This window comes from Biomphalaria glabrata, chromosome 18 (assembly GCF_947242115.1).
Source record: "Biomphalaria glabrata chromosome 18, xgBioGlab47.1, whole genome shotgun sequence".
In the NCBI taxonomy this organism is placed as follows: Eukaryota; Metazoa; Mollusca; class Gastropoda; family Planorbidae; genus Biomphalaria; species Biomphalaria glabrata.
In genome coordinates this window covers 13,504,708-13,522,375 of record NC_074728.1, presented here as the reverse complement: position 1 = coordinate 13,522,375, position 17,668 = coordinate 13,504,708, and the positions used below count along the sequence as shown (strand labels likewise).

The 17,668-nt window shown below is 41.2% G+C and overlaps 1 protein-coding gene across 6 annotated transcripts in view; it reads left to right on the top strand.

Annotated features, from left to right (window-relative positions):
- The window catches only part of LOC106052362 (uncharacterized), an 87,386-nt gene that overhangs the window by 56,529 nt on the left and 13,189 nt on the right, over nt 1-17,668 (top strand). For all 6 annotated transcript variants that reach the window (XM_056016823.1, XM_056016825.1, XM_056016826.1 and 3 more), the window contains 3 exons: nt 1,600-1,656; nt 9,554-9,577; nt 10,257-10,277. In XM_056016823.1, coding sequence (XP_055872798.1) covers nt 1,600-1,656; nt 9,554-9,577; nt 10,257-10,277 — 102 coding nt within the window. The remainder of the gene's footprint in view (nt 1-1,599; nt 1,657-9,553; nt 9,578-10,256; nt 10,278-17,668) is intronic.

Genomic DNA, 17,668 nt, shown 5'->3' with positions numbered 1-17,668 from the left:
TGTCCACGCTTCGTCATGTTTTTCATTTTGAAACACAAGTCTGCGACATGAATATGGTGACTATGCAATAGAAAAGTCCTAATGATCAAGTATATACGGGACTTTACGGGTTGGTCCAATTCAACGTAATACATACTAGAATTACCTTGCCAAAGGAATTTATGGGGAAGCCTTTACAGTTGAACTTTATATCATTCTATTGTTATATATTGTTATAAATAAGAAAACAATGGAAGATGACCATGGGAAAATAAACAATATCTGGGAACAATATCAACAGGCGAAACCGGTGCATAATGCTAGTTTAATTATAAGCATAAAATTAATTAACACAAAATATGTTAATATAAAGCTTTTAATATATTAAATTTAAAACAATTAAAATTTATCACTCAGACCGCTATCAGATAATCACATTAACGTTACTATATATTTGATAAAGTTAGAAAAAGCACTCCATGAATACAAGAATGTTACGGTTGGCTTAGGGGGAGAATTCTATTCAAAGGGTCGTGGAACAATAGACTCGCGGTGAATAGAATGTTCTCTTCCGTTCTGCTGTCAGCACATTCACGTTGCACACGCTTCCATACAAACTTTTTAGTTCAGTCAAAAAAAAATAACAATAAATGACATGTAAGGCTGATTAGCTCCCAAGTCCAATCCCATTAACCTAGAGACTATCAATATTTCGCTTGCTCTACAAGATCCTGAGAACGTACATCTTTTTTTTTTTTGTTTTTACAAAGTTTATATCAAACTCTGTTTGTCTGTTTGTTGTCTGGTAAAAAGTTTGTACATGCTATTACTCCCACACCTAATCTCGGATCAAGCTGAAATTTTGCATACTTATTTCTTTTATCTGACAACACAATAATCAATTTTAAAACAGTAATTATCTAATTAACTATAGGTAATTAATTATTTTGTTTTGGTATGTCGAACAAGGGAAGGAAATAGTACTTGACAGATGTGGTGGTATACGCTGAATTAGTCTCTTTCATGCGTCGCAGCTTTAAAATTTGTAGCTAACAATCGATAACTATAAATAAACCTTCTAATTACAAAAGCACCTAGCTAGCACAGTGGTAGATTGTCAGCTTGGGGAGGTTTAAACACGGAATTTGAATTCCGGTCGTTCCTCTTTATTTTTTTTTTGATAGAAGCATTTAAAAAGCGATCACCTCCTTCTTGCTCCTCCATCCCTTTCCCGCCTGGTCCAGGCAAGTGATAGGATCATAGCGCATTGAGAAAGCTAAAAGCATGAAATAGCGCTAAACTAAAACAATTGGTAAAAATATTTCTAATCGCTCAGATGTATTATTATTAGTCTAGATCTTTTACAAACTTAATTACATGACTGATCAAAACTAATTGATAGTTTTTTTTTAAAGATGAAAAGATTGCCTTCCAGTATATCGATTAAGGAGGAATGTATTTGACTACGTGGCTAAGTAGACCCAGCAGTGACATATATACTTGACACATCTCACACCTGGGTCTGCGTACCACGTGACCTGTTGCATTCTTCCTTAAGCTTCACCTTCAAAGCCAATGTCATGATATGCTCTAATTAACACATAAATTCCATGTTCCCAGCTCTGATGGCTCTTCAAAGTGGATTGAGTGCAGGCGGAGCTGGGGCGAACAGTGCATGTAAGTAAATCATTTTCTACTTTGTGAATTGGAAATACTAGTTAAAGTACCACTCTCTAGCGCCTAGCAGTAACAATTCTAAACAAAAGTTGTGAAATGAATGCCTAACAGAAATGAATGCCTAACAGAAAACCTTTGACTATCATCTTGTACTTCATAGCATAAACAATCCAATTTCTAGGAAAACCGTTAGAGTCGTTTTCGAGAACCATGTCCAGTTTCCAGGTTCTGCCCATGTTTTGCCGATTAAGAATTTGCAAGCTGAATCACTAAGGCTTGTCTTCGAGTCCGAAGATTAATGAGGAATGCAGTATTTCCCCTTGGCTATGCAGCCCCAGTTGCAACCTACATACTGTTACGAATCTCACTATCCAGGCTCTCTGCAAACTGCACCATACACCACCAACTTAAAGAACTTGACAAGTCAGGGCTCCAAAATAACGTAAAGGTTTAATGTCCATAAATAACAGCCAATACTGTACAATTGGCAGCACGTAGAACAGTACAAATAGCTCTGCGATAACAAATACCTCTCCGATAACACCGTTCCGCCGTATCAAGTCTTGCACTGGTCTCTCCGTCTCGTTCCGGGCTTGCGCTGGGTTCAACAGCTCAGGACTGACTTCACACACTAGGCTCGTTGTGTCGGACTCGATCACAGACCAAGATCAAGACGCCAGCCGTCTCAACTGTACTTGATAGTACTCCGCACTGAACCGTCGTAATGCTCCGTACAGGACCACACCGTTGAACTGTGCTGTAGTCGACCGTGTTCTGAACTCCTGTCGTAAACCCGCTTTCTGAACCGTCTTGACTGCGACACCTCCGCTCTTTATATAGGGTCCCTACTGGCCTTCTAGAACCGGACAGAACGCCGCTCGACGTTTCTAGGTGGTCAGATGACTACAACCCTCGTGACGCTAATGAGCTCTGTTCACGACGCCGATCCTACTCGAACCTTCATGTTGTTAACTCGTCTCGGCCGATCGTCGTAACTCGTCACGGTTGACCGCTCGTCTAGCGCTGGCCTGGGGCGATTTGCGTCGGCTGACTACACACACACCACTACCCCCATCTGTGCCACCACCAGGTTTATAACACTGCCCCCTCCTTAGATCTGTCCGTCCCGGGCAGATCCAGCTTCACCATAGTACTTGTTGAGTCTGTCGATGTGGACGACCTTCAGTTTCGACCTTGGGCTCTTCTGTATTCGATACACAACATCATTTATTCTTTTTATCACTCGGTAGGGTCCTTCCCAGTCTCTTTGAAGCTTTGGGGACTTGCCTTTTCGTCTTTGTGGGTTGTAAAGCCACACCAGATCGTTCTCCTGAAACCCAGCGGCATTGGCCCGTTTGTCGTACCTTGTCTTCACCTGGTCACTGTTGATCTTGATGTTCCTTCGGGCTAGAGCGTGAGTTTTCTCCATCCGTTTTCGGAGATTCGTGACATAGTCTGTTGAAGAGGCTGGCACATTTCCCGGGATCCCGAATAACAAGTCGCATGGTAGTTGCAGCTCTCGGCCGAACAACATCTTTGCTGGAGTGTAACCAGTGGTGCTGTGAATCGACCCTCTATATGCCATAAGGAACAACGGTATATAGGTGTCCCAGTCATCTTGGCGATCATCGACGACTTTCGACAGGTGTTGTTCCAGTGTTCGGTTAAATCGTTCTACCATCCCGTCTGACTGGGGGTGAAGAGGGGTTGTGCGTGTCTTCTCGATGCCGAGTACCTGGCACATCTCTTGGAAGATCTTGGATTCGAAGTTTCGGCCCTGGTCGGAGTGTAACTCTATGGGAGCACCAAATCGGCTGATCCAATTTTCTACAAGTGTTTCCGCTATGGTGGTGGCTTCTTGGTTTGGTATCGCATACGCCTCAGGCCACTTAGTAAAATAGTCGATCGCCACTAGAACGTACTTGTTTCCTCTCTGGGACTCAGGAAACGGTCCGGCTACATCGATCGCTATTCTTTCGAAGGGATTACCGACGTTGTATTGCTGCATACGTCCCCTCGTTCTCCTCTGCGGGCCCTTCGCTGCTGCACACGCGTCGCACCTTCGGCACCATTCTTCTACATCATCCCGGTAGCCGAACCAGTAAAACCGCTGGCGTACTTTTTCAAAGGTCTTGTTGACACCTAAATGTGACCCACTAGAATTATTATGGATTTCTTGCAACACCTCGGCAACTCTCACTTTAGGCAGCAACAGCTGCAAGCGATTGCTTTCTCCATCTGCGGTTTCCCAGACCCTCTTGAGAACTCCGTTGTCAATTGTCAGTGAGTCCCATTGCGCCCAATATGCCTTGGTAGCAGCTCCTTTATCAGAAAGGTGATGCCATTCCGGTCTTTGTCCGTCTTCCTTCATAAGCAGAATGGGGGCCAGATCTTCATCTTTTAACTGGTCTTCTCGGATTCTTTCGTCGGACCATGATCCACAAGCTTGTACTCCAAGACGTTGGCAATCAATGATACCCCCCTTTTCTTCGACCTTGCTGCAGTGTTTACATTCCATTCTGCAAGGCCGCCGAGACAGCGCGTCAGCATTCTGGTGAGTTTGGCCTTTTCGGTGCTGTGTCTCGAAGTCATAAGTTTGCAAACGTTCAATCCACCTGGCGACTTGTCCTTCAGGATTTTTAAATGACAACAGCCATTGAAGAGCAGCGTGATCTGTCCTAAGGATGAATTTTTGCCCATACAAGTATTTGTGAAAATGTTGTATGGCATCCACAACTGCCAGTAGCTCACGTCTTGTGACACAGTAGTTTCTCTCGGTTTTGGACAATCTCCGACTAAAGTAAGCTATGACTCTCTCAGTTCCATCTATCTTTTGGGATAAGACAGCGCCTATTCCAGTGTTGCTCGCATCGGTGTCAAGTATGAACGTCTCGCCTGGTATCGGGTAGGCCAGAATGGGTGACGAAACAAGAGCCTTTTTAAGTCGCTCAAAGGCCTCCTGGCATTCCGTTGTCCAAATAAACGGCCGCTTTGGTTCTGTCAATTGATGAAGGGCGCTACAGAGGCTAGAGAAGTTTGGTACGAAACGTCTGTAGTACGTGCAGAGTCCAAGAAAGCTTCTTAACTCCTGGATATTAGCGGGGATCGGCCATTCATTTACGGCTTCGACTTTATCCGGGTCTGTGCTGACTCCTTCCTTCGACACGATGTGCCCAAGGTACTTGACGCTCCTTCTGAACAAGGAGCACTTCTTTGGATTCAATTTCATTCCAGCGTTTCTGATTCGTTCGAATACTTCCTTCAGGTTATCGATATGTTCCTCGAAAGTTCTGCCTATGACGATAATGTCATCTAAGTAGACAAGACACGTGGTCCAGTTGAGTCCTCTTAACACATGCTCCATTAGTCTTTCAAAGGTGGCTGGGGCGTTGCAGAGTCCAAAAGGCATCACGGTAAATTGCCAGAGACCATTACCAGCAGAGAAGGCCGTTTTATCTCTGTCCTCGGGGTGTAGTCCTACTTGCCAGTAACCGCTCTTCAGGTCAAGGGTGGAAAAGATCTGTGACCCAGCAAGTGTGTCCAATGTGTCGTCAATCCTAGGAAGCGGGTAGCTGTCCTTGTGTGTGGCGTCATTTAATAATCTATAGTCGACACAAAATCTCGTGGACCCATCTTTCTTCTTTACCAAGACGATGGGTGAACACCATGGACTGTTGGATGGTTCAACAACCCCTTGCTGCCTCATTCGTTCTATGATGTCCATAGCTTCTTGGTGTTTTGCTAGCGGCAGGCGACGTGGTTGCTGTCGTATAGGCCTAGTGTTTCCTGTGTCTATTCGATGCTGGATTAAGATTTGTCCGCCCAAAGTCCATTTCATCAGATGGCAATATGTCAGAAAACTCTCTGAGGAATTGTTCTGCTTTGGTGTACTGTTCTTTCGACAATATCGTTTTGACTTCTGTCAGAAATTTAGTAACCTGCGGTTCACTGGACTCGAGTCTTTCGACGGGGTTTTCACTGCTACAGTTTCTTATCATCTCAAGAGCGTGGCAACCAGCGATGGTGCTACCTTTCCGAAAGTGTTTCTCTACTGTACCGAGGTTCATAATTCTTACTGGTACCATTAGGTCTTTCCCAATCGTGACTAGTGCCTTTCCTACTGCTATCCCGTTGTGGTTGGTGTCCAAGCTTTCTACCAGCGCTGTTCCTGTCGTGGGATAGCCGTCCTCAATTTTCCCCCAAATGATCATTTCAGACTTGGCAGGCAAGGTTGTATTTTCTACCAACTTAATCCTTCTGACTCGGCCATCTTCTTCATTCTCGTCGCCAAGCAAGGGTACTTCGAGGTCTCCACATTGTAAAGTGCCTCCGCCGATATTCAAGGAAAAGCCATATTTCATCATGAAGTCGAGCCCTATTATGCAATCATCTGTGACGTCAGCAATCAGGAATTCGTGTTTGAATGACTGATTCCCGATCTGGACTGTTATGTCGATCAGGCCTTTTATGGGCAATAGTTCTCCACTGGCTGTTTTCAACGAGTAGGCTCTAACTGGCGTTTTCTTGCTACTGTCCACTTTGTCCGTCCGGATGACTGATCGTGAGGCACCAGTATCTAGGAGGAAGTGATAATTTTGACATCCAATTTTTCCGATGATTTTCAGACTCTTACTCTGTCCTAGCACGGCGACCGGGATGATGGTTGTAGGGGCTCTCATTCTCTGTGTCGCCGGGTTCCGCCCCTTGAAGCCGGCGCGTGCTAGTTTCCCTGGTAGCCCCCGAGAACTTGGTCGTGCATACCTTTCTGATCTGTAATGGGTTCCAGTTTGTGGAAATCTTCTACTGCAGCTTCTTTGTATATGACCGAGTTCACCACAATTCCAGCATCGTACAGGAGCCCTAGGTTGATGTTCTGGTATCTGGTTTGTTCGTCGCTCATCTAGTGCCTCTGTCACCCTTCTAACAAGTTGTGCGAATTCTTCCTCTTTGACTTCCAACTTTCGGCCTTGATGAACGCTCCCAGATGCGTCTTTAGCGGCTTCATATGAGAGAGCGTATACGAGGGCTTCACTGGCCTTACGTCTACCACTAACTCTGGTGGCTTTCTTTAACTCGGGGTCTCGAAGCGCATCAATGAAGGCGTCTGTAATAATGACCTCCAGAAAATCTTGTGCGGCTGTTGGGTAGGCTAGATGTGCGAGGCGTTCGATGTCTGTCTCTAGCTCCTGTAGCGTTTCATCGGGGCGCTGTTGTCTGGTCTTTAGTTGCACACGATATACTTCTTGTAGATGTTCATCCCCGTATCGGAGTTCCATTGCCTGGACAAGGGCGGCGAAGTCTTGCTGGTTCGGTAGAGACTGTAGCAATTCGGAGGCTTTTCCTCTTAGGAATAACACAAGGGCTGTTGCTTTCTCCTCCTCGCTGTTCCACTTGTTAACTTTGGCTGCTGCGTCAAATTGCTTCTTGTATACTGACCAGGACACGGAACCATCAAATACGGGGGGCTTCATTTTCCCGAAGACTTCAGGTACAAATGACGTCATGTCTGCTTCTGGTACATTTGTGTGCTTGCGTTGGACTTGTATCTTCATTTCGTCGATGGCCTTCTCTACTGCGTCGACCCTCTGATTCATCTGCTCGTCAATGCTGGTGATTCTCTCCTCCACAGCATGTATGCGTTGGTTCATTGCCAATAACTCCGTTTTGATTCCCGAGTCCATGGCGTCTATCTTGTAATTGGTGTTTTCTAGCCCCGAGTTCATAGCTGCCATCTGTTCCTGTTTGCTACTGGTGATTTGTCCCTGCATAGCTGCCATCTGTTCCTGTATGGTACTGGTGATCTGTTGCTGCATTCTACTGGTGAGCTGTTCCAGCAAGTCCGGTTCGACTTCAAAAAGGTATGTGTCCGGATCTTCTTCTTCTTCCAACATGTCTTCTCGGAGGCGTGCTTGTAAAGTTTCCTTGTTACCATATACCTTCAGCCTTCGTCCACGGAGTTCTTCCTTCAGTTCTCTAAATTCAAGTTCGTACAGCAGTTTCAGACGAGCCATAGTAGATCCGATCCAATCCGATTCCGATCCGATCCCACTTCTGACACCAGTTGTTACGAATCTCACTATCCAGGCTCTCTGCAAACTGCACCATACACCACCAACTTAAAGAACTTGACAAGTCAGGGCTCCAAAATAACGTAAAGGTTTAATGTCCATAAATAACAGCCAATACTGTACAATTGGCAGCACGTAGAACAGTACAAATAGCTCTGCGATAACAAATACCTCTCCGATAACACCGTTCCGCCGTATCAAGTCTTGCACTGGTCTCTCCGTCTCGTTCCGGGCTTGCGCTGGGTTCAACAGCTCAGGACTGACTTCACACACTAGGCTCGTTGTGTCGGACTCGATCACAGACCAAGATCAAGACGCCAGCCGTCTCAACTGTACTTGATAGTACTCCGCACTGAACCGTCGTAATGCTCCGTACAGGACCACACCGTTGAACTGTGCTGTAGTCGACCGTGTTCTGAACTCCTGTCGTAAACCCGCTTTCTGAACCGTCTTGACTGCGACACCTCCGCTCTTTATATAGGGTCCCTACTGGCCTTCTAGAACCGGACAGAACGCCGCTCGACGTTTCTAGGTGGTCAGATGACTACAACCCTCGTGACGCTAATGAGCTCTGTTCACGACGCCGATCCTACTCGAACCTTCATGTTGTTAACTCGTCTCGGCCGATCGTCGTAACTCGTCACGGTTGACCGCTCGTCTAGCGCTGGCCTGGGGCGATTTGCGTCGGCTGACTACACACACACCACTACCCCCATCTGTGCCACCACCAGGTTTATAACAATACTTTGCCACACCCAGCACAGATATAACCATTTTCCGCTGGTGGTTGATTTAAATTTTCTTTTGGGTTCATATGTGTATCCCGCAACCTTTGTAAGTGATCTTCAGCTGTCTCGTTCCGAAGCCACCTGCAGCTTATCTGCTCGTTTCTTTGTTAGATAATGCAAGTTGGCACCTGGTCTAAAGAATGTTACCGTGGGGGACATATGTTAAGTCAACTATCTTTATGCTCACCAAAAAGGACTGCTTTTGGCATACGTTCGTCCACCGTACTGGATACGTGTCCAGCTGAAGAGAGGAATTATAAAAAAAAATTACAATTTTAACAGATATTGAAAGAATGCGAGTTTGCGTGTTAGGAGCCTACAACTAGAACAACTCATTTTCTTGCTGGATCAAATCAACAACGTCTGCGACAACATGATTCTGTCTGAAGTACTTCATGCGACGTACCATCGTTCTGTTGTCTATTTTAATATGACCAAATGGTACCAGCAACATGACACGTGATCCCTAACACGTGATCCCTAACACGTGATCCCAGGGCTATCAAACACACACCACAAGTATGTCTGCTATGTGCGCAACATGTTTCTAGAACGTCACTTCATTTTTGTCTCAATTGACGTTCTCTCCCCTTTTAACTGGCATGAAAAGTAGACGTCAGGAGAAGACGTTTTTGTAGACCTAAAATAAAAAAAAAAGTTTGATGCCAAACTCTGACGGAGGAAAGTAACAGTTCTAGAAGCCGGTGGGGGGGGGGGCGTTATAATCAAAGGTTGAGAAACACTGGAACATATGCTCAAATGTTTGGACATGAAAGAAACATTGACAATGGTGACTGAAGACTACAATCTGTCTTGCAGTATTTAATGAATTGTTTTGTTATATTTATTGTTGTTTTGTTGTTGTCAACAATAGTAGAAAAATGTACATTTAAGTTTACACTTTACAGCATGACTCACAAAGGTCTATTGTCTTCTTGACAATACATTATTATAAATAACATACCGCAAAAAAACTGGTCACGTGACCTTTTACTGTATAATAAAAACTAATACTTTTCTTTTTTTTTTTGTTTATTTCAGCTGGTACTGGCATGGACCCAATGGGTAGGTTTAATAATGTGCACCTATTATATAGACGTATAGACTTAAGTATAGACCTCAATAAAAACTTATATAGAGACCAAAATATTGATCTTCATGAAGACTAATATATGGATAAACATATCTATCTATCTATCTATCTATCTATCTATCTATCTATCTATCTATCTGTCTATCTATCTATAGTATCTATCAACAAAAAAAAATTAATAAAATACTCAGAAAAACACAAAGATAAAGGCTTATACTTTATTCCTTATGCTAGGACAAATTTGTACAAATGCTCCTTCTTCCCTAGTGCTATTAGAGCATGGAATGGGTTGCTTGAGCCAGCCAGGAAAACCAGTGACTTGGCAGAATTTAGGTCATTGGTTAATATGCATGACGCGTAGGACGTAATCATCTTCGTTTTTGAAGTAACGTCTGTATTATATAAGATAAGAATAGATAAGGTTAGACCTGCTTATCACCTTCATCTATTCCTTAGTCTCTTGAACCGCACCTCACGATCTGTCGAGCCTCCTCTCTTCTGTCTATTGCCTTGAATCACCTCAATGACTTTATAAAATGACAACAGGACATCTAGATAGCCTAGATAGATCAACTAGATACTCTAGTGTTTAACTTCATGTAATCTAAAAAAAAATATTTTAAACGTGTTAATTTTTTTTTGCTTTCCCAGCAATGATGTTAGGCGGAATGAGTAAGTATTTTCACAGTTGCCTCCCTGTTTCTCTAAAGTTGTTTTAACATTGTTCCAATGGGCTATGTTGCTGCTAGTGAAAATTATATGTGTCAGTGGCTTAAAGACCATTAAAAAAAAAGAAGTGACGAGGTAAATGTTTACCCACTTAGTTATGAAGATTATATAGTAGATAAAAACCACAGACTTATATTGTAATATAATAAGACATACATAAAAGCAATATGGAATAAGTTCCTGAATCAGCATTAAGTCACCAATTAACATGCATTACTACATTGACCTAGGAGCCCAAGTAGGAAGAAGAAACTTCTTCTTTGAAGTAACTTCTGTATTTTATAATATAATATAATAATAATAACAATAATAATAATAATCTTTATTGTCCGTAAGGAAATTTGTCTTACAATTTGTGCATTTCACCAAACTAAACATTATAACTTTAAAAAACAAAATGTGCATTCACACCATGCTCACTCATAATTTACCTGTGGGAATTGTTTCTATTTAATGATTTGATTGCCAGTGGAACAAAATGTTTTTTTTTGTTTCTTTGTCTTTGCTATCGGTGTCTTGTATCTCTTTTGTGATGGTAAAAGCACAAAATCCTGACCCCAAAGGGTGATTTTTTATTTGTAGAGTCTTTTTATGGATGTTTGTCTCAAACAGCTGGCCAAATGGGGTTTGTTTTTTGCCAATAACTTTACCAGCAGCATTTAGGATTCTAGGAAGTTTTTTCTGTTTTTGGAGCTCAGATTGCCATACCAGGCAATGACATTAAAATTGAAAATAAGAAGATAAGATAAAGGTATGTGGTTTATGAATACCATTTATTTAGGTAGGTGCTGTTTTATTATTAATCGCACAACAAGTATCAGAATTTAGAAAAAAAAAAGGTTCGCCCAACGTACTTAATTGTATGTCGCAGTGACAATGCATTATCTCATAGAAATGAGATGAATGCCTGGGCATTAGCTATGGTCGGAACGATGTCGCCCACACAGCAGTGTCCCTCTCTCTACTTGGTTTATGTATCCAATGGAACAGCAAGTACCAATGCAGTCCTCAATTTGCGGCGTCGCAGGCTCTGCCAGGGTAACCCTGAATGCTGCTAACTTCCTAAGGGTCGCCGACACTCCGCATTTATTTTTTTGTACATAATTTTTTTCTCTCTATCAGTTTAAAAAGTGATCTACAAATCACTTATAAGGAAAAACTCAGTTCCGGTCCAAGAAATTATTATTCCAAGGGGAGACCATTCCAAGGGGAGACCATTCAGAAACAAAAATGCAATGCTACTGGAATATCAATCTGTCTCCCCTCCCCTTTCCCTAATAAGAGAATAATATAAGGAAATGCATTCGTCACATGAGCTACAATTCCTCGTCAACAAATGATGTTGTTAAGATGGGGGAGGTCGTGGATCAGTTAATGGCTTACAATGAGATGTTGAAGTTATTACCACTATGAACTCTAGCCAATTAGAACGTGCAGGCCCAACACGTGGTCAAGAGAATCTAGGCCTACATAGACATAAGTAAAACCGAATTAACAGTGTCGAGAACTAATGTATACAGTAGTTTATATTGCATTGTCTTCGGATTATCGCAGACCTAGCTGTGACCTACATATTTTGGCACAAATATGCAGACAAAACCTGTTGGTGGTAGTTCTATTTTCGCCAACCACGCCTGTCGTCGGCAGTAGAGTCTCTGCTTATTGCTCAACTGCTGCGCTGGGCAAGGCTTAGGCACCTATCTCTCATGGGGGACGAACGCATTCCAAAGGCAATCTTTTTTTTTTGCGAGCTTAAGGGCAGACGATGTATCAGAGATGCACTTCGGGAACGTTTTACAAAGCAACTCAGTCGCCATCTTGCCTTAACTTGCATAGAAAACTCTCGAATGGCTTAACTTTTCTTACAAAGGCCGCGGGGATACAAATGTGAGGCCAGCAAGATAAGTGAATAGTAACTATGTTGACCTATATAGGCCTACATTTAAACTAGAAATATATACACTGATGACCAGTGTCCTCTGGGTCAATAATAGCACCACCTAACACCTTAAAGCCCCCTTCACTATTCAACGAAAACTAGATGGACATTTTGTCAGTGAAAGTTTGAAGTTAAGTCATACATACATGCAAGGGGAGGGGAAGGTATCTATTGCGACTCAGCACCAGAGGACAAGAGCAGTTTAAGGGATGTGATAAATAAGATGTGATAAATAAGATGTGATAAATAAGATGTGATAAATAAGATGTGATAAAAGTGATTTAATGGCAGAGAAACAGAGACAAAGAAGAAGTGAAAGGGTGACGTAGATATTTCGGTCAAACATATTGAATGAACAAATAGAGCAATGGTCAGTCTAGTCTCTTAATTAACTTTATCTCCGTCGGGTATTGTCTAGCTCCTAAGTGTAAGTGAAACAGGCGACAGAGTCTGGAGAGGTCGATGAAAGAAAACGTCGGAGGAAGAATGAATCCAGAATGTTCAATAGAATGTCTACGTGTGGAGTACTTGACGGAGAGACAGTAAATATCGCTATTATAGACGCCTAAATAAATCAAGCAGAGCATGTATACCTTTACTTTATCCCTTAGTCTGTTGGACCGTTGGGGCACCACGTAAGATTTGTCGACCGTCTTTCTCCATTCCGCTCTGTCTTTTACCTTACTTAGAACCTCTTTCAATGGCAGGCCCGTCCATTCTTTTATGTTGTCTTCCCATCGCCTTCTCTGTCTGCTTCTTCTTCTTTTTCCTGGTACTGTTCCCTGAAGGAAGGTCTTTGCGAGCCTCCGAAGGGGCATAGGGGGTACTGGAAAGGGGTAGTGCCTTTGTATACAAGTTTATATGTCATTAGTTTATCGATTTCGATAAAGACCAAGAACTCAATAAAGGTTAAAGCATTTGTGGCTGGCATGTCCCCTCAGCCGAGCCACTGGCTCAACATTTCAATTACTTTTCAACTTGTATCTTTCTCCTGATCTCTCTGTGTAAATGTTGTCAGACTCCTTCTTGTTAACTCTTTGATTAAGTGTTGCTAGTGATGCTGAAGTTTGGCCTACAGAGAAAGTGATGATTGCTTTAGCAGTTCTGTTCTAGTCTTCATTGAGCTCTGCATGATCGCGTGATGTTGGTGACTAGTAGCTTCAGAAAACTGTACTGTAGTAACAAAAACCTCTCTCTCATACACACACATGACCTAACTAGTCACCACCTCTATATCTAAATATATACAACGTCATTATTGGAGATTTTCATGTATGTCGTAAAACCTATAAATAGCACATTTTTTGGTGCATCCGGTGTAGAGAATGAAGGAAATAGTGACAAGCTGCTTTTAATAAAACAATCATTTCTGTGCACATTTTTAGCACTGCTACATTAAGTTCTTTCAGCTATTGTGTTAGTGACTTTCAGTTGGCAATTTCTCAGCTCAATTTAGTGTCCTTGACATTGTTTAGGGGTCTCGTGAAACTCTCGACTAAGAAAAGTTTTCTTTCTTGTTCTCTAGTTCGATTATTCGTACAAAAAAGCGTCTAGTTGATTTTAGTTGAGGTGGCAATAATTGGATGCTAACTACTGTAAATATTTAAAATTTATCGAGTCTAGTAGCTTTCAATTCTACGTGACCCAGCACTATCGACTAACTGAACAGTCTCTGAGGTCACGTTAACCCATTCCCATTAATTCCGGATGATAACGACAATGCTCATTAGACTTGAATATATTCCCAATGTCGTAACCTAGTTATCATACCACTAGAGGCTTCTCAAATGTATTGGACAAAAAAACAAGATATCTATCATAGAGCATTTAGATTAACTTCAGTTTAGGAAAAATAAAAGCAGTTTAGGAATGTCGCAAGGGAATATTCTTCAACACAGAAGTGCACCCATTATTGAAGCGCTCGTCAAGGTTTTAACTATTGTTTGGTTGGCTTCATGCTTTCAGCATTAGTGTGCAAGTGAGTTTTAAATAGACTTCAACAGTTCGTCTTGAGGCGAAAGGGGCGAGTTTTTAGTTTGTTGGTGCTGTACTTAGGAAAGCAGAGTTTTTTTTTCTAGAACATCCATATCTAAATACCCTTAATCTCGAACGATGTGTCACCGAATAAAACGGTTGATGAACTTCAGATAACTTTAGGACCTTCTGTTTTTATTGTAAATCTAACCATTATATTAGTGTTACAAATGATATGGTTGTGAAATAGTTTGATGAAATATTTCTGCCTTGTACACCTACAAACTTTATAGTGCATTGATTTTTTACAAAGCTTCTATCAACACACTCTGTCTGTCTGTATGTCTGTCTGGTAAAAAGTGTGTACACGTTATTTCTTCCACACCCTTTCTCAGATCAAGTTGAAACTACGCACAATTATTCATTCACATAGACAAGGCGTGAATCTGTAAAAAAAATCGTAAATAAATTATTGCTAATTAATTATTTTTCATACCCTCTAGGGAAACTAATCCTTCAGTATTTCCATATATGGCTAAATTTGTTGGGTTTGGTCCTCTTAAATAATTGTTATCGCTATTTTTCCCTCAGTTATTCTCCTATCAAGTTGATCCTTAAACAAGTATTTATTGTACGTAACAAAACATGAATCAATAAAAAAAAAAAAAAAAACTAACAAAAAAACAAACACAAAAAAAAACATCAAACAAACCGAATTAGTCAACTAATTATTGGTAATTAATTATTTTGTTTGATATTTAATAAGGGAGATAACTTGTACATCATTAATAGATATAGTTTTAAGGGCGGAGTTTTATTTTAAAGGGATCTCATGATATATTGCTAATTTTTACTTGTCTGTTAACAGATTAGTTTAAACCCAGACCATTTTAACACCAGTCATCACTTTTTTTTTTACACATCATTTTTTTTATAACGCAAGGCAAAAAAAGTTGGCATACTTAAGACATAGTAGATACAAGATACCGATCACCAAAAAAAAAAAACACACACAAGAATTCTTTTGTTCTTTAACAATCAAATCATTGAATATAATTCCGATCGAATACGAACCGTGATCTGATGTACTGTGATCTGATGTACTGTGATCTTATGCACTTTGATCTGATGTACTGTGATCTTATGCACTTTTATCTGATGTACTGTGATCTGATGTACTGCGATCTTATGCACTTTGATCTAATGTACTATGATCTGATGTACTATGATCTTATGCACTTTTATCTGATGTACTGTGATCTTATGCACATTGATCTGATGTGATGTGATCTTATGCACTTTGATCTGATGTACTTTGATCTGATGTACTGCGATCTTATGCACTTTTATCTGATATACTTTGATCTGATGTACTGTGATCTGATGTACTGCGATCTTATGCACTTTTATCTGATATACTTTGATCTGATGTACTGTGATCTGATGTACTGCGATCTTATGCACTTTAATCTGATATACTGTGATCTGATGTACTGTGATCTTATGCACTTTTATCTGATGCAGGGCCTACTGTGATCTGATGTATTGCGATCTTATGCACTTTTATCTGATGTACTGTGATCAGATGTAATTTGATCTGATGTACTGCGATCTTATGCACTTTTATCTGATGTACTGTGATCAGATGTAATTTGATCTGATGTACTGCGATCTTATGCATTTTTATCTGATGCACTGTGATCTGATGTATTGCGATCTTATGCACTTTTATCTGATGTACTGTGATCAGATGTAATTTGATCTGATGTACAGCGATCTTATGCATTTTTATCTGATGCACTGTGATCTGATATATTGTGATCTTATGCACTTTTATCTGATGTACTGTGATCTGATATATTGTGATCTAATAATAATAATAATAATTTTATTTATAAAGCGCTGTTAACAAACAAAATGTAGGCTCAAGGCGCTGTAATAACATTACAAACAAAAACACGAGAGCTAAAATGACAGTTAATCTAAAAAAGTTTTAAACAGATAGGTCTTAATGTTCTTCTTAAAAGTGGTGTAGCATGTTGTCTGTCTGAGATCAATGGGGAGTGAGTTCCAAACCTTTGGTCCGTGAACTGAAAAAGCACGCAAACCGTAGCTTTTGAGGGAGAAACGTGGCACTACTAAAAGCGTTGAGTCCATTGAGCGCAGGGCTCTCTGGGGGACATATGGAGTAATCAGTTCGCTAAGGTACAAGGGCATCTCATTGTTATATATACACTGATGACAAAGTGTGGCGACCTTGTAATCGATTCTCGCTTTCACGGGAAGCCAATGGAGCGTGCGCAAGAACGTAGTAGCAAAATCTTGTCTAGTTTTTTAAGGACTATTCGAGCGGCGTTGTTCTGTATACGTTGCAGTTTGGCTATTTTGTCATCAGGTATACCTGCTAGCACGGCGTTGCAGTAGTCAAGGCGGGAGAGTATGAATGCCACAGCTAGCGTTTTTGTTGACTCCGTTGTTAAATATGGTCGGATCTGGCCTAATCTGCGCAGCTGCAGATAAAGACCTTTGCAGAGTTGATTTATGTGTGGGTCGAAAGATAGTGTTGAGTCGAAGAAAACTCCAAGATTCCGCACTACATGGACAAAAGGAACATGGCAGTTAGTGATAAAGAGAGAATCTGTGCTTTCAACTTTTGAGACATTGTTCCTAGTGCCAATCTTAATTATTTCTGTCTTGTCTTCGTTCATCTTGAGTTTATTTTCAACCATCCAATCGCTCACCTTTGCAACGGTACTACTGATTTTCTCTGCCAGATGCGACACCTCTGAGGGTACTGATGAATCGTATAACTGTGAGTCATCGGCAAAGAAATGGTATAAGATGCCGGTTGGCCGTATGACACCGCTGAGTGGATATGTGTACATAGTGAACAGTACTGGGCCTAGAACTGATCCTTGGGGTACTCCGTACTTCAAAAGTAAGCTTGTTGATTCCGTCCCGCTAACAACGACACTTTGGGTGCGTTCCGTCAGGTAGGATCCAAGCCACTTTAGGACGACTCCTGCTAAACCAAAAGTTGCAGAGAATCTGGCCATCATAATTTCATGGTCTAGCGTATCAAAGGCTGCGGACAAGTCCAGCATGGAAAGAATTGATATGTGATCTTATGCACATTTATCTGATGTACTGTAATCTGATGTACTTTGATCAAATGTACTCCGCTAGACGGTCTAACAACTTAGCTAACTACAAAAGATTAAATATAAATATATAGATAATAGATATGTGATATCTAATTCTAAATGATTGGAATAAAATGACAACAATAATTTCCACAACGAAAGAAAATTAATCTTAATTACTTTCAGACTTTGTACAAATATGCGTCGTCGAGCAGCAGGACGCTTCGATAGAATAATGTAATAATGTAATAATGTAATAATGTCAACTTGTGGTTTTG